The sequence below is a fragment of the Beta vulgaris genome, chromosome 8 (assembly GCF_026745355.1).
Source record: "Beta vulgaris subsp. vulgaris cultivar EL10 chromosome 8, EL10.2, whole genome shotgun sequence".
NCBI classification, from domain to species: domain Eukaryota; kingdom Viridiplantae; phylum Streptophyta; class Magnoliopsida; order Caryophyllales; family Amaranthaceae; genus Beta; species Beta vulgaris.
Window position 1 is genome coordinate 58,270,165 of NC_079209.1, and position 20,728 is coordinate 58,290,892.

At 36.2% G+C, this 20,728-nt stretch overlaps 2 protein-coding genes across 2 annotated transcripts; one reads left to right on the plus strand and one right to left on the minus strand.

Moving 5' to 3' along the window:
* Window positions 1–3,847: 3,847 nt before the first annotated feature.
* On the plus strand, window positions 3,848–11,685 carry LOC104902173 (probable sulfate transporter 3.4). Its single transcript, XM_010689871.4, has 13 exons — window positions 3,848–4,537; window positions 6,184–6,232; window positions 6,312–6,519; window positions 6,887–7,058; window positions 7,715–7,780; window positions 7,926–8,039; window positions 9,366–9,482; window positions 9,621–9,747; window positions 9,905–10,191; window positions 10,624–10,814; window positions 10,915–11,000; window positions 11,220–11,296; window positions 11,403–11,685. Exons 1-13 carry the CDS (start codon window positions 4,214–4,216, stop codon window positions 11,553–11,555), a joined length of 1,971 nt encoding a protein of 656 aa, XP_010688173.2. The 5' UTR covers window positions 3,848–4,213; the 3' UTR covers window positions 11,556–11,685.
* A 985-nt stretch (window positions 11,686–12,670) lies between these two features.
* LOC104902174 (glycine-rich cell wall structural protein) lies at window positions 12,671–14,563 on the minus strand. The gene has a single exon (XM_057391610.1). The coding sequence runs from the start codon at window positions 14,561–14,563 to the stop codon at window positions 12,671–12,673; it is 1,893 nt and encodes a 630-aa protein (XP_057247593.1).
* Between the last annotated feature and the right edge of the window lie 6,165 nt (window positions 14,564–20,728).

Here is a 20,728-nt window from a genome sequence, read left to right on the forward strand (position 1 = left end):
TCCTTCGCTATAAAATAAGTGATCGAAATATTACTTTTTTTATGTGAGAGTTTTCTAAGACAGAAGTTTCACTTATTGTAAAAGAGAAAGTATAAGTTATATATTCGTTTAACAATGGATTGATCATGTGGTTTTGAGTTGATGAAGACTTATAACAACATAACCTACATCTACCTTTTCCAAAAAATACAAAGGAAAAAACATATGTACCCTACATCTAACTATTCAAGTGTGTGTAAGAAGAGAATCTTTGCATATCAATTATAGTTTATACAAAAATTGAGTCTTCTAAATTATTATTCTGTCCTATAGTTCTTGTGTTTGTTGTGCACAAACCAAGGGGAAAGTAACAAAATTTTAAAGCGGTGCCTAAGCAAATTGAAAGCGATGAAAAGAAACCATTTGACTATGTCACCCATAATACTTTGTTTTCTAATGTTTAGCTCCAACATACAAACTCCTCAATTAGAAGAAGCTTCAACATATGGTTTAAGTCATTCAGTCCGTCCTTAAAATTCCAACACAAACTGCTTTTTGAAAAAAAATTCACTTCTTACTTGAATTTACCTCGATATCCGTAAATCTTAAACTGACTTAGCTTTTATAAGAGCACACTAATACAGAATCATAATTTGCACCAGACCTAGGACCATCATTTACGTCGGACATCAGTCCGACACCACAGGTCTCATCGCAAATTTGGGAGACATGATCTGCATCAGACAAGAGCACGACTTAAATTTTGAGCTATTTGCGTCGGATGCAACACAAGTCCGACGCATAAGATCCACCTAGCCAGCACCAGACATCTTCATGCGTCTGTCATTTACATCACATTATGATCTACATACGAAGCAGATGGTTACTCATCAGCGTCGCATCTAGCTTAGCATGCGACACAAATGATCTCCACAACCCCGTACACTAGCAGCTAGCAGCCTAGCAGTCCTTGCACAATAGGTCATATGCGTCGCATGTGTGCAATATCCGATGCAAATGGTTACTCATCTGCGTCGCATATAATCCTATGTTCAGCTCAGATGATAAGGATTTGTTTTTATTTTTTATTTTTTACCATCTTTTTTTCATATACTAAACATCAAACATTAAAACTAAACGAACATATATTAATAATTATGAGTAGAAAATTCGGCAGAATCTCCTTTGTATTTTGGACAACCTAAGAAATCGTTGGGAAATTTTTTCATAAATAACCAAAACCTATTCCAGTACATATCAATCAAGCAACCAATATTGCTATGAAGCAACCAACCAAGGTCAAATCATCAAAATATTGTTCAACCTACAGATACAAATACTGATATACTAACTAGCTAGTTTCTTGATTGAGGGATTGTCGGCGAGGGTGAGGGTTTGCAATCGTAGGATAGAGAGAGAGTGAGAGTGTGAGTTTAAGAGTGAGTATGCTTAGTGCTCGAATAAGTGTGCCGTAGGAAAAAATAATCTAGGCCTACATCATTTGCGTCGAATGGGGACAAATGTCCGACGAAAATTACTTTTTGCATCGCACCAGAGCAACATACGATGCAGATAGGGGATCCAACCATGTGCGTGTTAACTGAAGTGATGTGTGTCACATCTCCTTGGCACGCAACACAAATCATGGATCCAACCATGTGCGTTGCACGTAAACACACATTCGACGCAAATCGTTTTCGTCATTTCCGTCGCTTCCTCATTATCAAGCGACGCAAATGACCCTACCACTCATTTGTTGCAATTGTTTGCATCAGACGTTTTCTTATGTCTGATGCAAATGAGCTCTTCCTGAGCATTTGCTCCAGTTCTTCTAGCGTTTCGACGCAAATAGGCTGACGTAATTATCATTTTTCTACTAGTGGCAATTATTAAGCTCCACTCTCTTGCATGTATAGTAGCATACTAGCATTAAAAACAATGGTAATGGTAGCACTATTGAAAGGGAACGAAGTGAACTTATCTAAATTTATTACTTGAGTATTGTAATCCAAGCAACTATATAGTACGACCTGTATAAGTCTTCCTTTTGATAAAAGATGTAGAATCATGGAATATTTACGCATACAAAAGCTAAAGTCATGGATTTGGAGTTGTATTCGGTGTGATTTCAATTTTCAGTTAATTAAGTTTTATTATGCAATTTTTCGTCAATTTTCTAGATGTGTAATTCTAACATCTAATAGTTCATCTACCTTATAAGATATTAAAGGTCAATTATATATTTATAACATAAATTAGAGTTTTTGTCAGAAACAACCTTTTAAAAGTGTCATTTTGTGAGAAACCACCTTATAAAATTTTCTTTGTGACAAACAACCTTTAAATGCGATTTTCTTGTCAGATCAGACCCTTCGACCATTTTCCGGCATTGACTTGATTTTTCCGGCGAAGACTTGATTTTCCGGCAAAGACTTTTTTTACCCCCTTCCCTCCCTTTTTCCCCTCCAATTTCTTATTTCAAACCATTTTGTCTCCTCTCTTTCACTTCCTTCCCTGACCCCTCATTCTCTCACGCAACATCTCTCTCCCCTTCTCCTTCTCTGTCATCCACCCTCGCTGAACGCTGCCACTGAACACCGCCACGACTGCTCATCCTTTTTCCTTCTCTCCCAAATTTGTCGCCTCTATTTTCTGTCTCCATTTTTACTGTTAATGGCAACACAAGATGGGGGGTTTCTTAAATTAACAACATTGGAGGGCCATGGTTTCTTACTGGTAATGGCAACAAGCTAAATTTTTGTGCAACCATGGTGAGATAGAGATGAAATGGCAAGTTCACAAGAGATTCAAATGGGGGATGACATTTGAAAGAGAGGAGAGAGAGAATGATTCCTTTAGGTTTGAAATAGGGGGCTCTGCCCTAGGCTTCCAGGCAGTGCCGATGTGGTGGCTTATTGTGCGAAGGAGAAGGCGAGAGGTGAGGATGAAGGATGGAGAATGGGGGTTAGGCTGGAGGTTGAGGTGGGGTTGGTACGAAGGAATTGGAGGGGAAAAGAGAAGGAAAAGGGTGTAAAAAAAGTTTTTGCCGAAAAATCCAAGTCTTCGTTGGAAAAATCAAGTCATTGCTGGAAAATGGTCGAAGAGTCTGATTTGACAAGAATTTAAGGTTGTTTCTCACAAAAAAAATTTATAAGGTTGTTTCTCACAAAATGACACTTTTAAAAGGTTGTTTCTACAAAAAAACTCTATAAATTATATATTTATAACTATTGGATAATATAAATTTTCAATTATATATATATATATATATAATATAAATTATTTTACTTTGTAAGATATTAAAGGTCAATGTTTTAAAAATTTGACCAAAAAGTCAAAGAAAAGAAAAAAGAATAACAGGAATATGTATAACGACATGACATTCATACGCTAACATAACATTCTCTTAGGAAAATGATTGAAAATTTTGCATAAAACGTTTCAAACCCATGATTCTTACTTGTAATGTCATGATCTTGCCACTAAATTATGATGTGTACTTCTCACAAAATATTAACCTTAAACTATAACAGTCTTTTACATCTTATCAAATTATTTTTTTTAACGTAAGATGAAGTCCCTTGTAAAGAGGGGGGAAATTAGCTAGGGATCCCTCTTTACAAGGGATCAGACTTGATCCTAGAATCTTTAAAATCAGAAGTGATGCCAACACCAGTAGGCTATCATCTGTCACTCTTATCAAATCATCTACGATATCGTCCCGGTCTAACAACTAATAACATAATACTACTAATAAGAAATGTAAATGTATCGTGGTCCATGAATGTCAATTGTTTAAATGCACGCAAGTTATTATTCTCCTGAAACAACCACCTCTTCAAGTCTTCACTGAAAATTCATTGACTTCAAAAACAGAGGTAGTTGAGTCAGTCCATTTTTCCCCATGCACGGTTACAATTTTTTGCTTCCCTCATCTTCCTTCTATTATTTTTTTCCTACTTAACTTTCAATAATTTTCTGAAAAATACAGCAGCACATTAAATCTGATTCCTTCTTCACTCATCAACGGTTAATAACTTATAACATTTCCACCTCCCAAAAAAAACACACCCACCCAGAAAAAAAAACATAAGATGGGACCAACCAATTTATATTCTAGATGTCCCAAAATAGTCTATATATACCTTACAAAATTAAGTACGTAGTATAGTAAAATACAACTTCTTCCACCAAAAAAAAATAAACACAGAGAAAAAAAGAGTGCAAATTTAGCATGAAAACAGAAGAAGTTGATCATGTAAAAATGTCTTCAATTTCCATAGAACAAAGTGCAATAAGTGTACCAAATTTAGGGATACATAGTGTTCCTTTACCACCTAAAAAAACCACATTGCAAAAACTCAAACTCAAACTTACTGAAATTTTCTTCCCAGATGATCCACTTTACCAATTCAAGAACAAAAGTTTAAGAACTAAAATTATTTTGGGTTTTCAGTTCTTTTTCCCTATTCTTCAATGGCTGCCTACTTATAGTTTGCAACTCTTTAGATCTGATCTTGTTTCTGGTCTCACCATTGCTAGTCTTGCAATTCCACAGGTATTTTTTTATGTTATTTTTTTGGATATTGGTATATAATGAAATATTATCTATTGATATTATAAATGGAAAGTATCAAACTTTAATAGGTAATGAATTATATTACATTCTTTATATGTTCCTTTTGTTTTATTCATTTTTGCTTGTTTTTGGTATGGGAAGTAGGACATGCCAACTTCCTAGTGTAATAGTAGGATATTAAAACTTGAAATGTCTCATATTTTAGGTTTTTTTTTTATGTGATCTATGCTAACTTTGAGGAGTTAAAGTGAGAGATATTAGTGCTTAGAATTTTGCATTGACATACGTGAAAGGAGTAAGTTTAATTATTTACTAGTAAGTGTTATCTAAGAATATAAGTGATATGATTTAAAGTTTTTTTTAGAATATCATTAAACATAGCCGGCGTGTCATGATTGGAAATGAAGATTCTCCTTATAAAGTGTCAAGTGCAATATTCTATTTATTTATTATTATTTGTTTAAATATCTTAGAATCTCAAATGATATCAACAATGATCTTTTAGCAACATGATACAAATATCAAATATGTTTCCTCATTGAGATATATCCAGTATGGATAGGAGTTAGCTCAAGTGGGTAAAACGCTCCCCCTTGGCCCCTGAGATCAGTAGTAAAGTAACTCATTTGCTATATTCGAGGTCGAACTCTGACGATAAATTATTCTCAATAGTATAATGACTAAAACTTGATATAGCAAGTGGTTCCTAATCTCTATTATATGACAACATATTATATGGCAACATATGGGGGGTGCAACAAAAAATAAAAAAAAGGAAACAAAAAAAGGGATAACTACTTGCTTCATTTAAACGAAAAAAAGGGAAAATAAAGTGTCACCTTTAAACTGAACAACGGTTTTTTGAAAATCCAAAATGCAAAGACAATTTTTTAACGTAATTAATTAATTTACTATATGTTTTCGCATGTATTGCGTGTATATTAGTTTTCGCATGTATTGTGTACATATTAGAGTAGTCTTTCTATATTTCAACGTCATCTTAAAAGTTCAAATTTTTTTCGTCCCTGTGATTTTTTTTAGCTTGGGTTTCAAGTTTTATGTGAAGCAGATTTTGGATAGTAAGAAAAATTTAAAATTCAAAGTAATTCAAATAATTTATTAACTTCTAAAAGAAAAAAAAGAGTACCTAAAGCATGAGGATTAGGATAATATGATTAAAGTAAGCAATAATTTTCAAAATGTCGGGTCCTATAAAACAAGGAACCATGTATTGTTCGTCTCTTTACACGTCCTAATAGACGACCTTGATGTTACAGCTTATAAAAACTAAAATATTTTATTATGACTTTCAATTAATGTATAAAAGGTTTAAGTTCATTCGTATACATCCGAATGTATTTTGAACCTGATATATTTCCCCCAGATTCTCCTGCATTACATACTCCACACATGAATAAATACTTCTTCAATTTCAAATGAAACACTTATAAATTTAGAGCAGTTCCAAATAAATGAAATATTAGTTTATGATGAAGAATGCCAATTATAGAAGTTTGACTTAAAAATTTTATAATGATAAATATTGTCAAATTCTCCTCTTTCTACCCAAAAAAAAATAAAAATTGTCAAATAGAGTTAATGAATCTGCTTTTGTTGCATGGCAGGGTATAAGTTATGCAAAGCTAGCAAATTTGCCTCCTATAATTGGACTATGTAAGCACTTAATCACTACTAATCCATAATAAAACTTCCTCTGATAATAATTCACTAATTTGTACCCTAATTTCTGCAGATTCAAGTTTTGTACCACCAATTATATACTCTGTTCTTGGGAGTTCCAGACACTTGGGTGTGGGCCCAGTTTCCATAGCATCACTTGTAATGGGTGCAATGTTAAGTGAATTCATCTCTCCAACTGATGAACCTGTGCTTTATCTTAAACTTGCTTTCACTTCTACTTTCTTTGCTGGTTTATTTCAGGCATCTTTGGGATTATTCAGGTACCTTTAAAAACAGTCTATTTTAGTTAAAGTTGTCTTCTTTTTTTTTTTTTGCTTGAATGATATGGGTGATTGATATAGAATCTAGATGAATTTCTTGTACAAATTATATACGTAAGTTTCATAAAGTCAGAATTTAGTGGATTTTTGTTAATGGGTATCTTTTATATTATAAAAATTGATGAGGGTTTTTAGTGCTGAGGAATCCAATTGAATTTTGATTTGTATGTGTTTGATAAAATGCTAATGAGAAGTTTGACAATTAATATGAATAATGGTTGTGTTTTTACACTTTTACTGTTGGAATAACATGTATGATATTGATGTGTTTGTTTTGCTGATAGATATTTTAATTGATGATTTTTAGGTTGGGTTTTATAATTGATTTCTTATCAAAGGCCACATTGATTGGATTCATGGCTGGAGCAGCAATCATTGTTTCTCTTCAGCAGCTCAAAGCTTTGCTTGGGATAACTCATTTCACCAACAAAATGCAGATTATCCCTGTCATGTATTCTGTTTTTAGCCACAAAAATGAGGTAACTCCTTCAAACTTATGTAAAAGGTATAATTATGAGTGTAGGATGTAGTTATCATCCATGTAGCACAAAGATAATTGGAGTTTCGGAATGACGAAACTTCAGGTGCCAGCCATTTCCATGCTTAGGATTTCGAAATGCAAACGTTTAAACCTCGTGTCCGAATCCCCAACCATTTATGTGTTTCCATAGCTTATTAAGTTATTATCATAAACTAGTGGCTAGTATTCTCATCTGTACATGGTACTAATGACTAATGTCACAGTTCTTCATGCATCTCCTATGTTATGTAGACTGCTTGGATCCTTCTATATGGTCATTAGGTTGACTTGGAAATACAACGAAGTTGAACTCCATGGGGTTGAATCAATATAAAGTTGTTACGTTGATTATAACACATTATTAGAAATTATAATCTCTGCACGACTGCACCGAGGAAATTAACAAAAAGACAGAGTAGTGTCATAGAACTTATATTTTCTGAGAGATGGTGCAACATCCTACATTAAATCAAACGACCACTAAATCTGCTTGCAGTGTAGCTACTCTTTATTATCTCATTTAAATTTTTTTGAGGGAAATACCGAAAAGATACATTAGCATTCACCATTGAGTACAATTACTAACTAAACCAATTCTAAATTTGATGGTTGCAGTGGTCATGGCAAACAATTGTTATGGGAATCAGTTTTCTGGTATTTCTACTAACAGCACGATACATTGTAAGCCACTCATATCCTAGACTAGCTAAGATTACATTCCTTTATGTACAAATTGCACTAATAATTATTCATGGTTCATATTCTCTTTGTTCTCTTGTAATTTGTTCTTTTGTTGTTGTTTTCTTTCTTCAACTTTAATTTTCAGAGCTCAAAAAAGCCTAGACTTTTCTGGATATCAGCAGCTGCTCCATTAACATCTGTGATCTTATCAACTCTTTTAGTCTTTTGTCTCAGGTCCAATGGAGATAAGATTGCCAAAGTAAGGATCATCTATCTTTTTTGTTTTTCCTTTCATTGGTTGTTGTTGATGAGTTTTATCCAGTGAAAACTGTAGTGCTTTTTTGTGTTGTGTCCCTTACATGCCTCAAAAGGAAATGAAAGTGGAACTTTGAATCTTTACATGCTCACAGGCCACATACATGCCACAAAAGGAGATAGAACATAGAAGTGGAACTTTGAATCTTACTTAATCAACTTTTTTTTTTTCAAAAGATTTGGAATCTCTTAGCTTGTCTTTTTTATAACCAAAGTATGCAAGGTTTTTGGCCTGCTGAGTGCTGAATATTGGCCACGTAAAGTTACTGGGTGGTCCGGTACCATCATTGTTGATCATTCCTGTATATCATGTCAATTTCTTTTCCACTAAGGTCACATCTCCTGTTATAGTAATAATTATCTCAAAGTAAGCATGTGCACAAAACGTTTCCATGACCGACTTATGGTGTTGTTTGGTAACCGGTTGTCTGAAAGTTGGTTATTTTGCATATAATGGCTAACGACAAACATTTTATAATACCAAATATTGTCTTCTCCATGACCATGAGCTAATGTTATTAAGTGATTATAACAACTAATATTACAATAGGTATCATCAAATGCGAGGGTCTCACTTTAAGATTATCTCCTTATCTATTTTAATGAGGTCACTTTTTGTTTATGCTGCTTTTAAGGTGACCCATGTAACTCAAATGATAAGGTAAGACAGTATTTTTATTGACCAACTAATATACAATGAACGAACACTTTAAGATGGCACTGGGCAGGCTGGACTGAAACACGGCACAACACAACATGACACAAGGTAGGAATGATATGTCACATAGGGCATGCTGGGCCGTGGACCATGCCCAACCCGCTTTTCATATGGGAAAATGTAGCACAAACTTTGGTACGAAAAGGCATGGCAAAATCACGGTTTCCAGCCTAGCACAAAAGCATGATACAACCTGACACAACCAGCATGTGCCGGCATGGGTGTGAGTCAAGCATGCTGTGCTTGGGCTGTGCCTGACCAAGCCTCCAGCACGGCCTACCCAACACAAGCATGGCCCAGTGCCACTTTCACTAACACTATGAGCTGGTTAAACAAGTCAAGTGAACTATTTTTTTTTTGAGGGGAAGTCAAGTGAACTATTAAACCTCTTACTTCTAAGTGGTTAGCGTAACCAAGTAAAAGATTGGCAGCTGATTTTATTGCTAGTTTTAAGAATTAGTGCACAAATTCGCGGTAAATAACATCTCAAACTTTCAGAAGCAACTTTTTATGCTGGTTTGTGCTTATTGAATCATATTGTTTGTCAAACAGATTGGTCAACTACCCGAGGGTCTGAATCCTCCATCAATAAACATGCTATACTTCCAAACTGCGCATATTGCTCTTGCTGCAAAAACAGGTCTCATAACTGGTATATTGTCTCTAACTGTAAGTCATAAACTTTTCACCTAATTTAGTTAATTCTTTGCCCTCTTCGCTTCCTTAATCATAAGATTCCACTTGATTTTGAAATTTGGACTTTCCGAAGTAGTGCTAATCTTCATTCAATTTGGTTACCTGTTTCAGGAAGGAATCGCGGTTGGTAGAACATTCGCATCCTTAGAAAATTATCAAGTCGATGGGAACAAAGAAATGATGGCAATAGGTGCAATGAACATTGTTGGTTCATGCTCCTCATGCTACGTGACTACAGGTAAAAAAAATTGCAAATTCTTGTGTCATAAGGTCTAATGCAAAAGAAACCTAAAAATTAAATTAAGCAACATACGTAAAAGTTAATATGTTTATGTGAGACAGTGACAGCAGTTGGCTAATTTGTACAATGTCATGTATTCTTGCTAAACTTGTAGGAGCATTTTCGCGATCTGCTGTGAACTATAATGCTGGAGCAAAGACGGCTTTCTCCAACATAGTGATGGCAACTGCAGTACTAGTGACTCTACTCTTCTTGATGCCCCTCTTCTATTACACTCCTAATGTTGTTTTAGCAGCAATCATTATAACTGCTGTTATTGGACTGATAGACCACGAAGGTGCTTTGAGATTATGGAAAGTTGACAAACTTGATTTTGTGGCTTGTTTGTGCTCCTTTCTTGGAGTTCTCTTCATCTCAGTGCCTTCCGGGCTTGCCCTTGCTGTAATTCTCTATTTACAATCTTGAATTCTTCCTTCCTTTTTTTCTGTAAAGATAAAGTGGACCCCAACCGAATTTGAAAATTTGCTATTTTTTATTCATGTTTTGTGGGTCAAGCACCTGGGAGTGGGGGGAAGGTAAAGGAATCCCATCCCTGAGCGCCCTCAGTTGGCAAGAATCAAACCCCTTGACCTCAAGGACAAGAAGTAAGATTCTTATCGACTGAGTCAACTTTTGTTAGTAGTTCCTATCTAAGGTAGGCGGCTATCAAGAGAGTGGTTCTCTATATAACAAAGAGAGGGGTGACTGTAATTTACATTTGCATTCGACTTCATATCCTCGTCTCCACTCTCTTATTCTATAGAGAACAGTTATCTAAACAACTTTTTTTTCTTCAAATTGGAATGAAAGTTAATCTAAATGAATGATTTTCAGGTTGGAATATCGGTATTCAAGGTTCTCCTACATATAACCAGACCAAACATCGTGACCTTAGGCAACATCCCAGGTACTCAAATGTTCAATAGCATTGAACGTTACAAGAATGCCTCAAGGATCCCCTCGTTCCTCATTATAGGGCTTGAAGCTCCAATTTACTTTGTAAATTCAACTTACCTCCAGGAACGGTAAGTAGTTTCTTTCTATAAAGGGATATATATGTGTATTTAATATTAAGTGTGTTACTAAATGTAAAAGATTAAGAAATGTTGGCTAAATATGTTACAGAATACTAAGGTCCATCAGAGAGGAGGAAGATATGATCAAATCCAACGGCGATCCCATGCTGAAATATGTAGTTTTAGACATGACAGGTACATCACTGACGGTAAACTATACTCTTGTACGTAGCTTTTATATAACGCAAATTCTTGTGTAAGACAGTCTGATCGAGTTATATAAAAGAGAATATACACTAAGAGGAGAAATGCAAAAGATTAATAAAAAGTTAGTCAATGAAGAAGCTATACAAATAGCATGTCAAGCCTCCTAAAATGAGTTAAAAATCTAAGCAGTGCTTAATTAACTTGCAGCGGTGACAGCCATTGATACGAGTGGAATCGACACCATTAATGAGCTCGGAAAGAGCATCCGAAACAGATCATTAGAGGTGATTAGCATATTAGATTAACATGAATTTTTAAGTTTGAATTTTGTTGTTCATTTTTCTCAAGGAAATAACTCATTTTCGAGATTCGTGGTTGTATTTCTTGTAGTTGGCTCTTGTGAATCCTGTTGGGAGTGTAATGGAGAAGCTTCACAAGTCAAAGGTGCTTGAGTTATTTGGTTCTAATAATGGGGTTTACATGTCAGTTGGAGAAGCCATTTTGGATATGACAACTTCGAAGAAGGTGGATGGCTTAGCTTAGATTTGTGGTATCTGATTCCTTAACATTGTAAAGATGTAAGAACTTCATCATTTATGGAGTAACTTGTCAATTAGAGCTTAAGAAATATCAGATTTATATTACAAAAAATGCGTGTTGAGCTTTTTTCTTCCTTTAGTCTTTAAACGAGTTCCTCGCGTAACATTTTCTCCTATGTTCTTGGACGTTCACATTTTAACATAGTAGGCTGATTGGTAAGCTCCCTCTTGTCACAACGTATGGTGTAGGGCGTCTTTTTTTACGTAAACTTATTTATATCATAGCCTAAACTATCAGAGCAAAAAAAATGTGTGATTTAAATCCAACTTTCAATTTAGAATTATCTTGATCTGAATCCAAATAATTTGTTATAACTTCTTTTTTGAGAAAATATTTTTTTTATAACTTTATATACTACCTGTGTGTCACTTTTTTTATTGGTTGCTATGGAATAATCTCTATTCTATAAGGTAACACATGGGGGACACCAAAAAATAAAAAAAGGAAAAAAAGAAAAAAAAATAGAGGATAACTAACTGTTTCATTTGAAAAAAAAGGGGGGAAATTAGGACATTTAAAATATCAGTTTTTTGATAAAATAAAATGTAAAGACAATTATTCAACCCAATTAGTTTTATTTTCTACTTCATTTGTTCACACGTTATCGCACGCATTGCGTGCATGTAAGACTAGTTTATATGTTAAATTAACAGATAGTGGGAGATAACAGTAATAACAACCAATTGATGAAGGTGGCACCCAAATGGCCAATCAAATTTGTCATCATCAATCAAATTTGATGAAACATAAGGTTTTAATTTTCTTAGTCTAGGGAAATATTGTCATCATCAATCAAATTTGTACTAGATCATTTGCTATTTGAAAGACTTGTAATTAACAAGGTGTAAGATATAAAAGGAAATTAGCACAGCTCACAAAGTGCTATTATCATTCATATATGATACTATTATATGCAAATGTAACTAGTGAGTACATTTACTGAAATGAAGTACGGAAATACAAAACATTCAATTGGTAGCAAAGTTTGCTAAGGAATGATACTTCAAATTGAATGATTATCAGAAATGAAACTAAAAATACTTCATGATTATAGTTCTTTAGTGTTGTGTTGGTGATTTATGAACAATTTTGTTCTCTCCTTCGAACTTTTTACCAATGCCCCCTCCTATGCCTCCACCAACTCCCTTCCAAATACCTCCGCCTATTCCTCCACCAACTCCCTTCCAAATACCTCCGTCCATCCCACCACCTATTCCTTTGCCAAAGCCACCTCCAATACCACCTCCTACACCTTTCCAAATACCTCCCCCTATACCACCACCGATTCCTTTTCCAAACCCACCTCCAATGCCTCCTCCTACACCCTTCCAAATACCACCCCCTACTCCACCAACAATACCTTTTCCAATTCCTCCTTCAAATCCCTTGCCAAAGCCACCTCCTATACTTCCACCGACTCCCTTCCAAATGCCTCCACCTATTCCACCACCAATACCTTTTCCAATTCCTCCACCGATTCCTTTACCAATACCTCCTCCTATTCCGCCACCACTACCTATTCCTCCTCCGAAACCACTACCAATACCATCTCCGCCACCCACACCTCCTCCAATCCCTTTTCCAATACCACCACCTACTCCTCCAACAATACCGCCTCCAATTCCTTTGCCGATTCCTCCTCCGATTCCTTTGCCAATTCCTCCTCCTACACCTCCAACAACACCACCTCCTACAACACCACCAACCCCTCCTCCAATTCCTTTGCCAATTCCTCCTCCAATTCCTTTTCCGATGCCACCACCTACTCCTCCACCAACACCTCCTCCGATACCTTTGCCGATTCCTCCACCAATCCCTTTTCCGATGCCACCACCTACTCCTCCAACAATACCGCCTCCAATTCCTTTCCCGATTCCTCCGCCAATCCCTTTTCCGATGCCACCACCTACTCCTCCAACAATACCGCCTCCAATTCCTTTCCCGATTCCTCCGCCAATTCCTTTTCCTATGCCACCACCTACTCCTCCAACAATACCGCCTCCAATTCCTTTGCCTATTCCGCCTCCAACTCCTTTACCGATTCCTCCTCCGACTCCACCACCTACTCCTCCAACAACACCACCTCCTACAACACCGCCAACACCTCCTCCAATTCCTTTGCCAATTCCCCCTCCGATTCCTTTGCCAATTCCTCCTCCAACACCACCACCTACTCCGCCAACGACACCGCCTCCTACAACACCACCAATGCCTCCTCCAATTCCTTTGCCAATTCCTCCTCCAATTCCTTTTCCAATTCCTCCTCCAACACCTCCACCTACTCCTCCCACAATGCCGCCTCCTACAACACCACCAACACCTCCTCCAATTCCTTTGCCAATTCCTCCTCCAGCACCACCACCAACTGCTCCTCCTACACCTCCTCCAACTCCTTTGCCAATTCCTCCTCCAACTACACTTCCGCCTTTACTTCCACTATGATGTTTTTTCCCACTATGGTGCTTTGTACCATCACCATGATGACCACCTGTTCCATGTCCACCCCCACCTCCATAGTATCCACCCTTCCCATGTCCACCACTAACACCACCACCAACACCGCCTCCAGCACTACCACCTCCTCCTCCACCACCGACACCACCTCCAGCACCACCACCGACACCACCTCCAGCACCACCACCTACACCACCGCCAACTCCACCACCGACTACTCCACCAACAGCACCTCCTTTTCCGTAGCAATCAGGCTTGCCATACACTATGCCATGTCCTACCCCAAACCCAACTCCCTTTCCATAGCCAAATGAGTGTCCAAAATGCCACCCCTTCTTCCATCCAACCACTCCACCACCAACTCCACCCCAAAATGTTTCTGGCTTCTTCACATTTCCTTCACCTCCTATCTTACTAGTGACTTCCCTACCCTCAACACTTAGAGAACTAGCCACTACAACAATTAGCCATAAAACTAAAGCTACTTTTATTGCCATAACTGATATAGTAGACTACAGTATGAAATTCTAATGAGCACTATCATTCATCTACTTCACGAATATATACTACTAGAGTTGTAGAAATTAACAATTAAATGCGGTCCATTAAAGTAGTTGAATTGTTTCCTACGAAGAGTAATTTTTTCTTCTTTACATACATGTGCTATTATTAGGGAGAAAAGCCAAAAAACTGAAACATAAATGATAGTAGTTGATAATATAATATGAATATAGTAATTGATATGAAGGTAGATAGTTGGGGAGATCTAAAGCTTTACAACCATGTCCAGATAAGCAACACCAATAATCCATGCATATCTACATGATGTTCGTTGTTGCATGCATTCAATTTTGCATTCATGGAGTAACGGTACGTAACCGGCCCCTCTTTAATTTCTCTCTCTTCTGCAATTAACTGAGGCAACTAATTGGAACTCATGAGAACTCGTGGATCAACCTGCAACTAACTCACTGTCGTTTCATCATTGTACTCATATATAACTAGTTACAACTTACAGGTTAGTACTTATTTTGGCTGGTACACTTACAGAATTACAGTTACTGGGCAATTGGAAAAACTAGTGAGAACTGAGAAGATCCTTAAAGTTATTATAACGAGTTTTTATATGCACGCGATGCGTGCGAAAATACGTAGAAAATTAATTTTTTTAATGGATGTAGAAAATTAAATTTATTTTTTATTATACTACTAGTTTTTAATTACTTTAACTAGTTATTAGGCCCGAGTTATGTCCCGGGTAAGAAAAATTTTCATTTATTAATATTGTATTTTGATATGATAACACTAGATAAAACTTGGTCTAGTGAAAACTTTAGTACATGAACTTGAGGTCATAGGATCAAAACCTATACTATGCAATTTCTAATTTTTTTTATTGTACATGGATTACATGAACTAAAACTCCTTATGGAGAGCGCCACATGGCACCGTTCCTCGTTTACGCACGCCTTTTAATATATTAGTATAGATTTTAGACTAGTGTAAAATTTTGCTGAACCTTATAAAAGTAACTTTAGGGCCTAATAAATCATGGATAAGATTTGATTATGTTACAGATTTTAGAGCCATTTATACAAATATATTATAAGGCGTGTGTAGCAATGTATACACGTCACATGTCACCTTTGTTACTCCACTAGAATTGTCCAATGTGTACATAAGTCATGTCGATTAACAAAAGTAAAATTAGCTTGCAACAAGATTTGAACTCGTGACGACCTCTTGCTATTATAACATGACACAATTACCATCTCAACAAACTTTTAATCATGCTTTAAGTGTCCCCAATAAAATTTAAATTACCATCTAGTAAAAGACATTATACAATAAGAAGCCACCAGAGAATCATTGGTAAAAATAAACCTGAAGGCCATTGCTTTGCATTATGAAAAAAGAAAACCTTACAGAACTACAGAAGTGGAAGTAAGGATGTGTAAATCAATAAACATTAAAAAAATCAAAAATCTTTTTAGCATGGAAACTCTCATGAAGATGATGTTTCCCATTTTCGAAACTTGAGAAGACAAAATTTCTTTGAAAGACCAGCGAGTTTCCTGCCTCAATGATCTTCAATCACAAAATGATATTTTCTCAACTAAAAATCTCTTACCTAACTCTATAGTTTATGCCCTATTATATACATATTTAATCGGTAATAAACAAATAAAACAACAACGGATTTCTATATAACAATAATTATTTAATCCTAAATTTTTTATTTCACAAAAAATGAACACATGGGGTGTTAAGAGGCTTTTTCGAGGCAACACAAATGTGCCAAGTACCTGCGCAATGTTATAAGTCACACGGCTTTCATAAGAATGTTTCGGGAGAAAATTTGACCAGACCCGGAGAAGTCCAAAAATATCCCAAAAACAGCCAAAATTGAAGGTTATAATACACGCTTCGTACTTTTTCATGGTTCGAGATCCGGCACGGGGTGCCTTTTAGGGACATGGGATGTCATTGGAAATGATTCAAGTGACTTAGAACGAATATATGGATGCATATAAGTTTATTTTGAGGCAATTTTGGGTTTTACTAGATTTGAACAAACCCCGTGTTCAAAGGCTTTTCGAGGCAATGCAAATGGTGTGAAATACCTGCGCGACGTTACAAGTCACGTCGGCTTTCCTAGGAACGTTTCAAGAAAATATGAGCATGTCCGGAGAAATCCAAAAATGTCCCAAAAACAGCCAATATTGAAGGTTATAATACACGCTTTCGGACTTTTCCGGGGATAGAGCTTCGAACGCCACGGGATGCCTCATATGGACATGGGAGGTCATTGAAAAGGAGTCATGTGGCTTGGAACGAATATGTGGATGCCTTTATATTCATTTTGGAACAATTTTAGATTTCACAAGAAATGAACAAATGGGGGTGTTTAGAGGCTCTTCGAGGCAACACAAATGATGTCAAGCGCCCGCACAATATTACAAGTCACGTCAGCTTTCCTAGGAACGTTTTGGAAGAAAATATGGCCAAGCTCGGAGAAGTCCAAACATGTCCCAAAAACAGCTAGAATTGCAGGTTATAATACACGCTTCTGGACTTTCCCAAGGCTCGAGCTCCGAACGCCACAGGATGACACCTATGGGAATGGGAGGTCATTAGAAAGGAGTCATGTGCCTTGGAACAAATATGTGGATGTCTTTACGTTCATTTCGATGCAGTTTTAGGTTTCACGAGAAATAAACAAATGGGGTGTTTGAAGGCTTTTCGAGGCAACACTAATGGTGCCAACCACATGCGCAACATTACAAGTCACTTCGGTTTTTCTAGTAACGTTTCGAGAGAAAATATGATCAGGCCCGGAGAAGTCCAAAAAAGTTCCAAAAACAACAAAAATTGAAGATTATAATACACGCTTTCGTACTTTCACAAGGCCTGAGCTCTAGATGCCAAGGGATGCCTCCTAGGAACATGGGAGGTCATTGGAAAGGATTCATGTGGCTTAGAACGAATATTTGGATGCATTTACGTTCATTTCGAGGCAATTTTGGATTTCACGAGAAATGAACAAATCAGGTGTTCGAAGGCTTTTCAAGGAAATGCAAATTGTGCCACACCCGCGCAACGATACAAGTCACATCGGCACTCCTAGGAATGTTTCGGGAAAAAAATATGATCAAGCCCGAAAAAGACCAAAAATGTTCCAAAAACAACCCAAATTGAAGGTTATAATACACGATTTCGGACTTTTCCTGGGTCCGAGCTACGGACGCCACGGGATGCCTCCTAAGGACATGGGAGATTATTGGAAAGGATTCGTGTGGCTTAGAACGAATATGTGGATGCCTTTACGTTCATTTCGAGGCAAATTTGGGTTTCTCGAGAAATGAACAAATGGGGTGTTCAGAGGCTTTTCAAGGCAATGCAAATGGTGCAAGACACCCACGCAATATTATAAGTCACGTCGGCACTCATAGGAATGTTTCGAGAAACAAAATATGACCAGGCCTGGAAAAGTCCAAAAATGTCCCAAACACAGCCAAAATTGAAGGCTATAATACAAGCTTTCGATCTTTCCTTTGACCTAAGCTCTTAAAGCCACGGGATGCCTCCTACGGACATGGGAGGTCATTGGAAAGGAGTCACGTGGCTTGGAACGAATATATGGATGTTTTTACGTTCATTTCGAGGCAATTTTAGATTTCATGAGAAATGAACAAATGGGGTATTTAGAGACTTTTCGAGGTAATGAAAATGGTGTCAAGCACACGCGCAATGTTGAAAGTCACATTGGCACTCCTAGGAATGTTTCAGGAAAAAATATGAACAGCCCCGGAGAAGTCCGAAAATGTCGCAGAAACAGCCAAAATTGAAGGTTATAATACACGCTTTCGGACTTTCCCGGGGCCCGAGTTTCGAACTCCACGGGATGCCTCCTAGGGACATGCATGGGAGGTCATTTGAAAGGACTCTTGTGGCTTGGAACGAATACATGGATGATTTTACGTTCATTGTGAGGTAATTTTGGGTTTCATGAGAAATGAACAAATGGGGTGTTCAGAGGCTTTTCGTGGCAACACAAATGGTCCAAGCACATGCGCAACGTCACAAGTTACATCAAATTTCCTATGAATGTTTCGGGAGAAAATATGGCCAGACCCAGAGAAGTCCAAAAATGTCCCAAAAAACAGTCAAAATTGAAGTTTATAATTAAGTAGTAAAAACTAAAGGTGACCCAATCTATTTAAAATTTAGCCGAACTAATACTACGTAGCTCCATTCTTTTTCTATTACAACAATGTGTTTGGACACAAATTTTAAGGATTTGGAACAAATAAGTAGTTTAGTATAAAAGTAACTCTTTAATTAACTAGCGTAGGAGAGAAATCATTCTTAGAAAATAAAAACAATTTTATAAGGCAAAGTGAGTAATTAATGATGGTTTTAATAAGATAAAATAAGGGCAATATTGTCAATTAAAGTTGCTTTTTATACCAAAATTGGAATTGTTGCAATAGATGTGAAACTACCCAAAATAGTAATTATTGTAAGATGAAAAGAACGTAGGAAGTATATTGTAGCCTCGTCTCATGTACGAATATGTAATATGTAAACTTTTGTGTATTATAGGAGTTTTAGTTCTTTACCATTTAATATTATCATACATCATCTATTCTAAATTAAGTAAGATGTTGACGGAGACTGTGGAATTAAAGAAAGCAAAAAGATAGAAACAAAAAAATTATGGCCTACGTGCAGAAAGAGTTGGTCTTATAAGATACCATCTAATTTAAAATAAAATTAGGCATTTTTTTTTTGGTAAGATGAAGGGGACTCATGTGAGGGGGGGGGATACCGAAAATTACTCAAATGAGTCCTAGCTATGAGGTTTGATTCCTATACCTCAGGGATAATGGATGGAAAGCGATACCACTACTCCAACACCTCAACCTCAATTAGGCAATTATTCAAGTTCAATATTAAGAAGAGAACATACCACTTTTTGAATACAGTGAATAGTTTAAGCTATGTCGATTAACAAAAGTAAAATTAGCTTGCAACAAAATTTGTACCCGTGACTTTTTGCTATTATAACATGACACAATTACCATCTCAATCAACTTTTAATCATGCTTTAAGTGTCCACATTATTATATTTATATCTTTTAAATGTTGAGTTTTCCTTGATATATTTTAGTGGAAACATATCAAGTTCGAAAACACAATACAACCCGGAACAACGTCCGGGCCTAAACACTAGTTTATTATTGTAAATGGTGTTTGCCTAAAATCTTTTCATCATGTTTCGCACTATCAAATAATCTTATAACGATTGTGCTTAGCTAGTGAGAAAAATGCATTTGCTTGGTGCAATTCTTCAGCTGCTGGTCTCTGGAGCATCGCTAGCTTTTATCATCAATAAAAGTCTAGTAAATTATAAGAGATCGTTCTCATTTACAATCTTCCGTATAAAAAAGAAGCTAATAATGTAGGTTAATTTCCCTCTAATTTTAAGCTCCAATTATAAAACCAAGATTTCTAATGAAACAAAGTTACAAGAGTACTCATATGTTAATTATGCACATGTTGAAATAAATGCACTCCATGGAGTATCCACCTAATCTCAAGAAATAGGTTATTCAAAGGACCAAAAATTTATTCATTCACAACCTCAAGAGCAAAAGGATTTGACGTCCATAATAAGTATATGTGCATAAAAGTATACTATTAGTACGATGATTTAAATTAAGGGAGAAAGGACATAGGAGTCCAATACAATTATACAATTGGATTTCTCCTATTCTGTAAAAAAATCAACTTTGGATATGTTAATTATATAACACATTCAGCTAATTCAAATAAAAATTATCCGTAACATGTATATTTCAGCAATATGTGCTAGAGATGTCCTAAAGTACAAGATATAATCGGCCGTTATGTGTGAATGTAAAGATTCAATTGTTGCATTTAATATAAAAAATTATTTTTAATGATAAGAGCTTAGATCTTTATACAAAATACTCTCTCGGTTCTAAAATATAGTTTTTGTTTCTTTTTTTGCACATGTTTCAATACGTACCTTTGACCTAGCTATCATATCTTCTATTCCGTATTAGTAAAAATATAAAAAGTTGATAGTATGAATGTCCATATTAAGGCGAATCTAACACGATCTCACATGAATA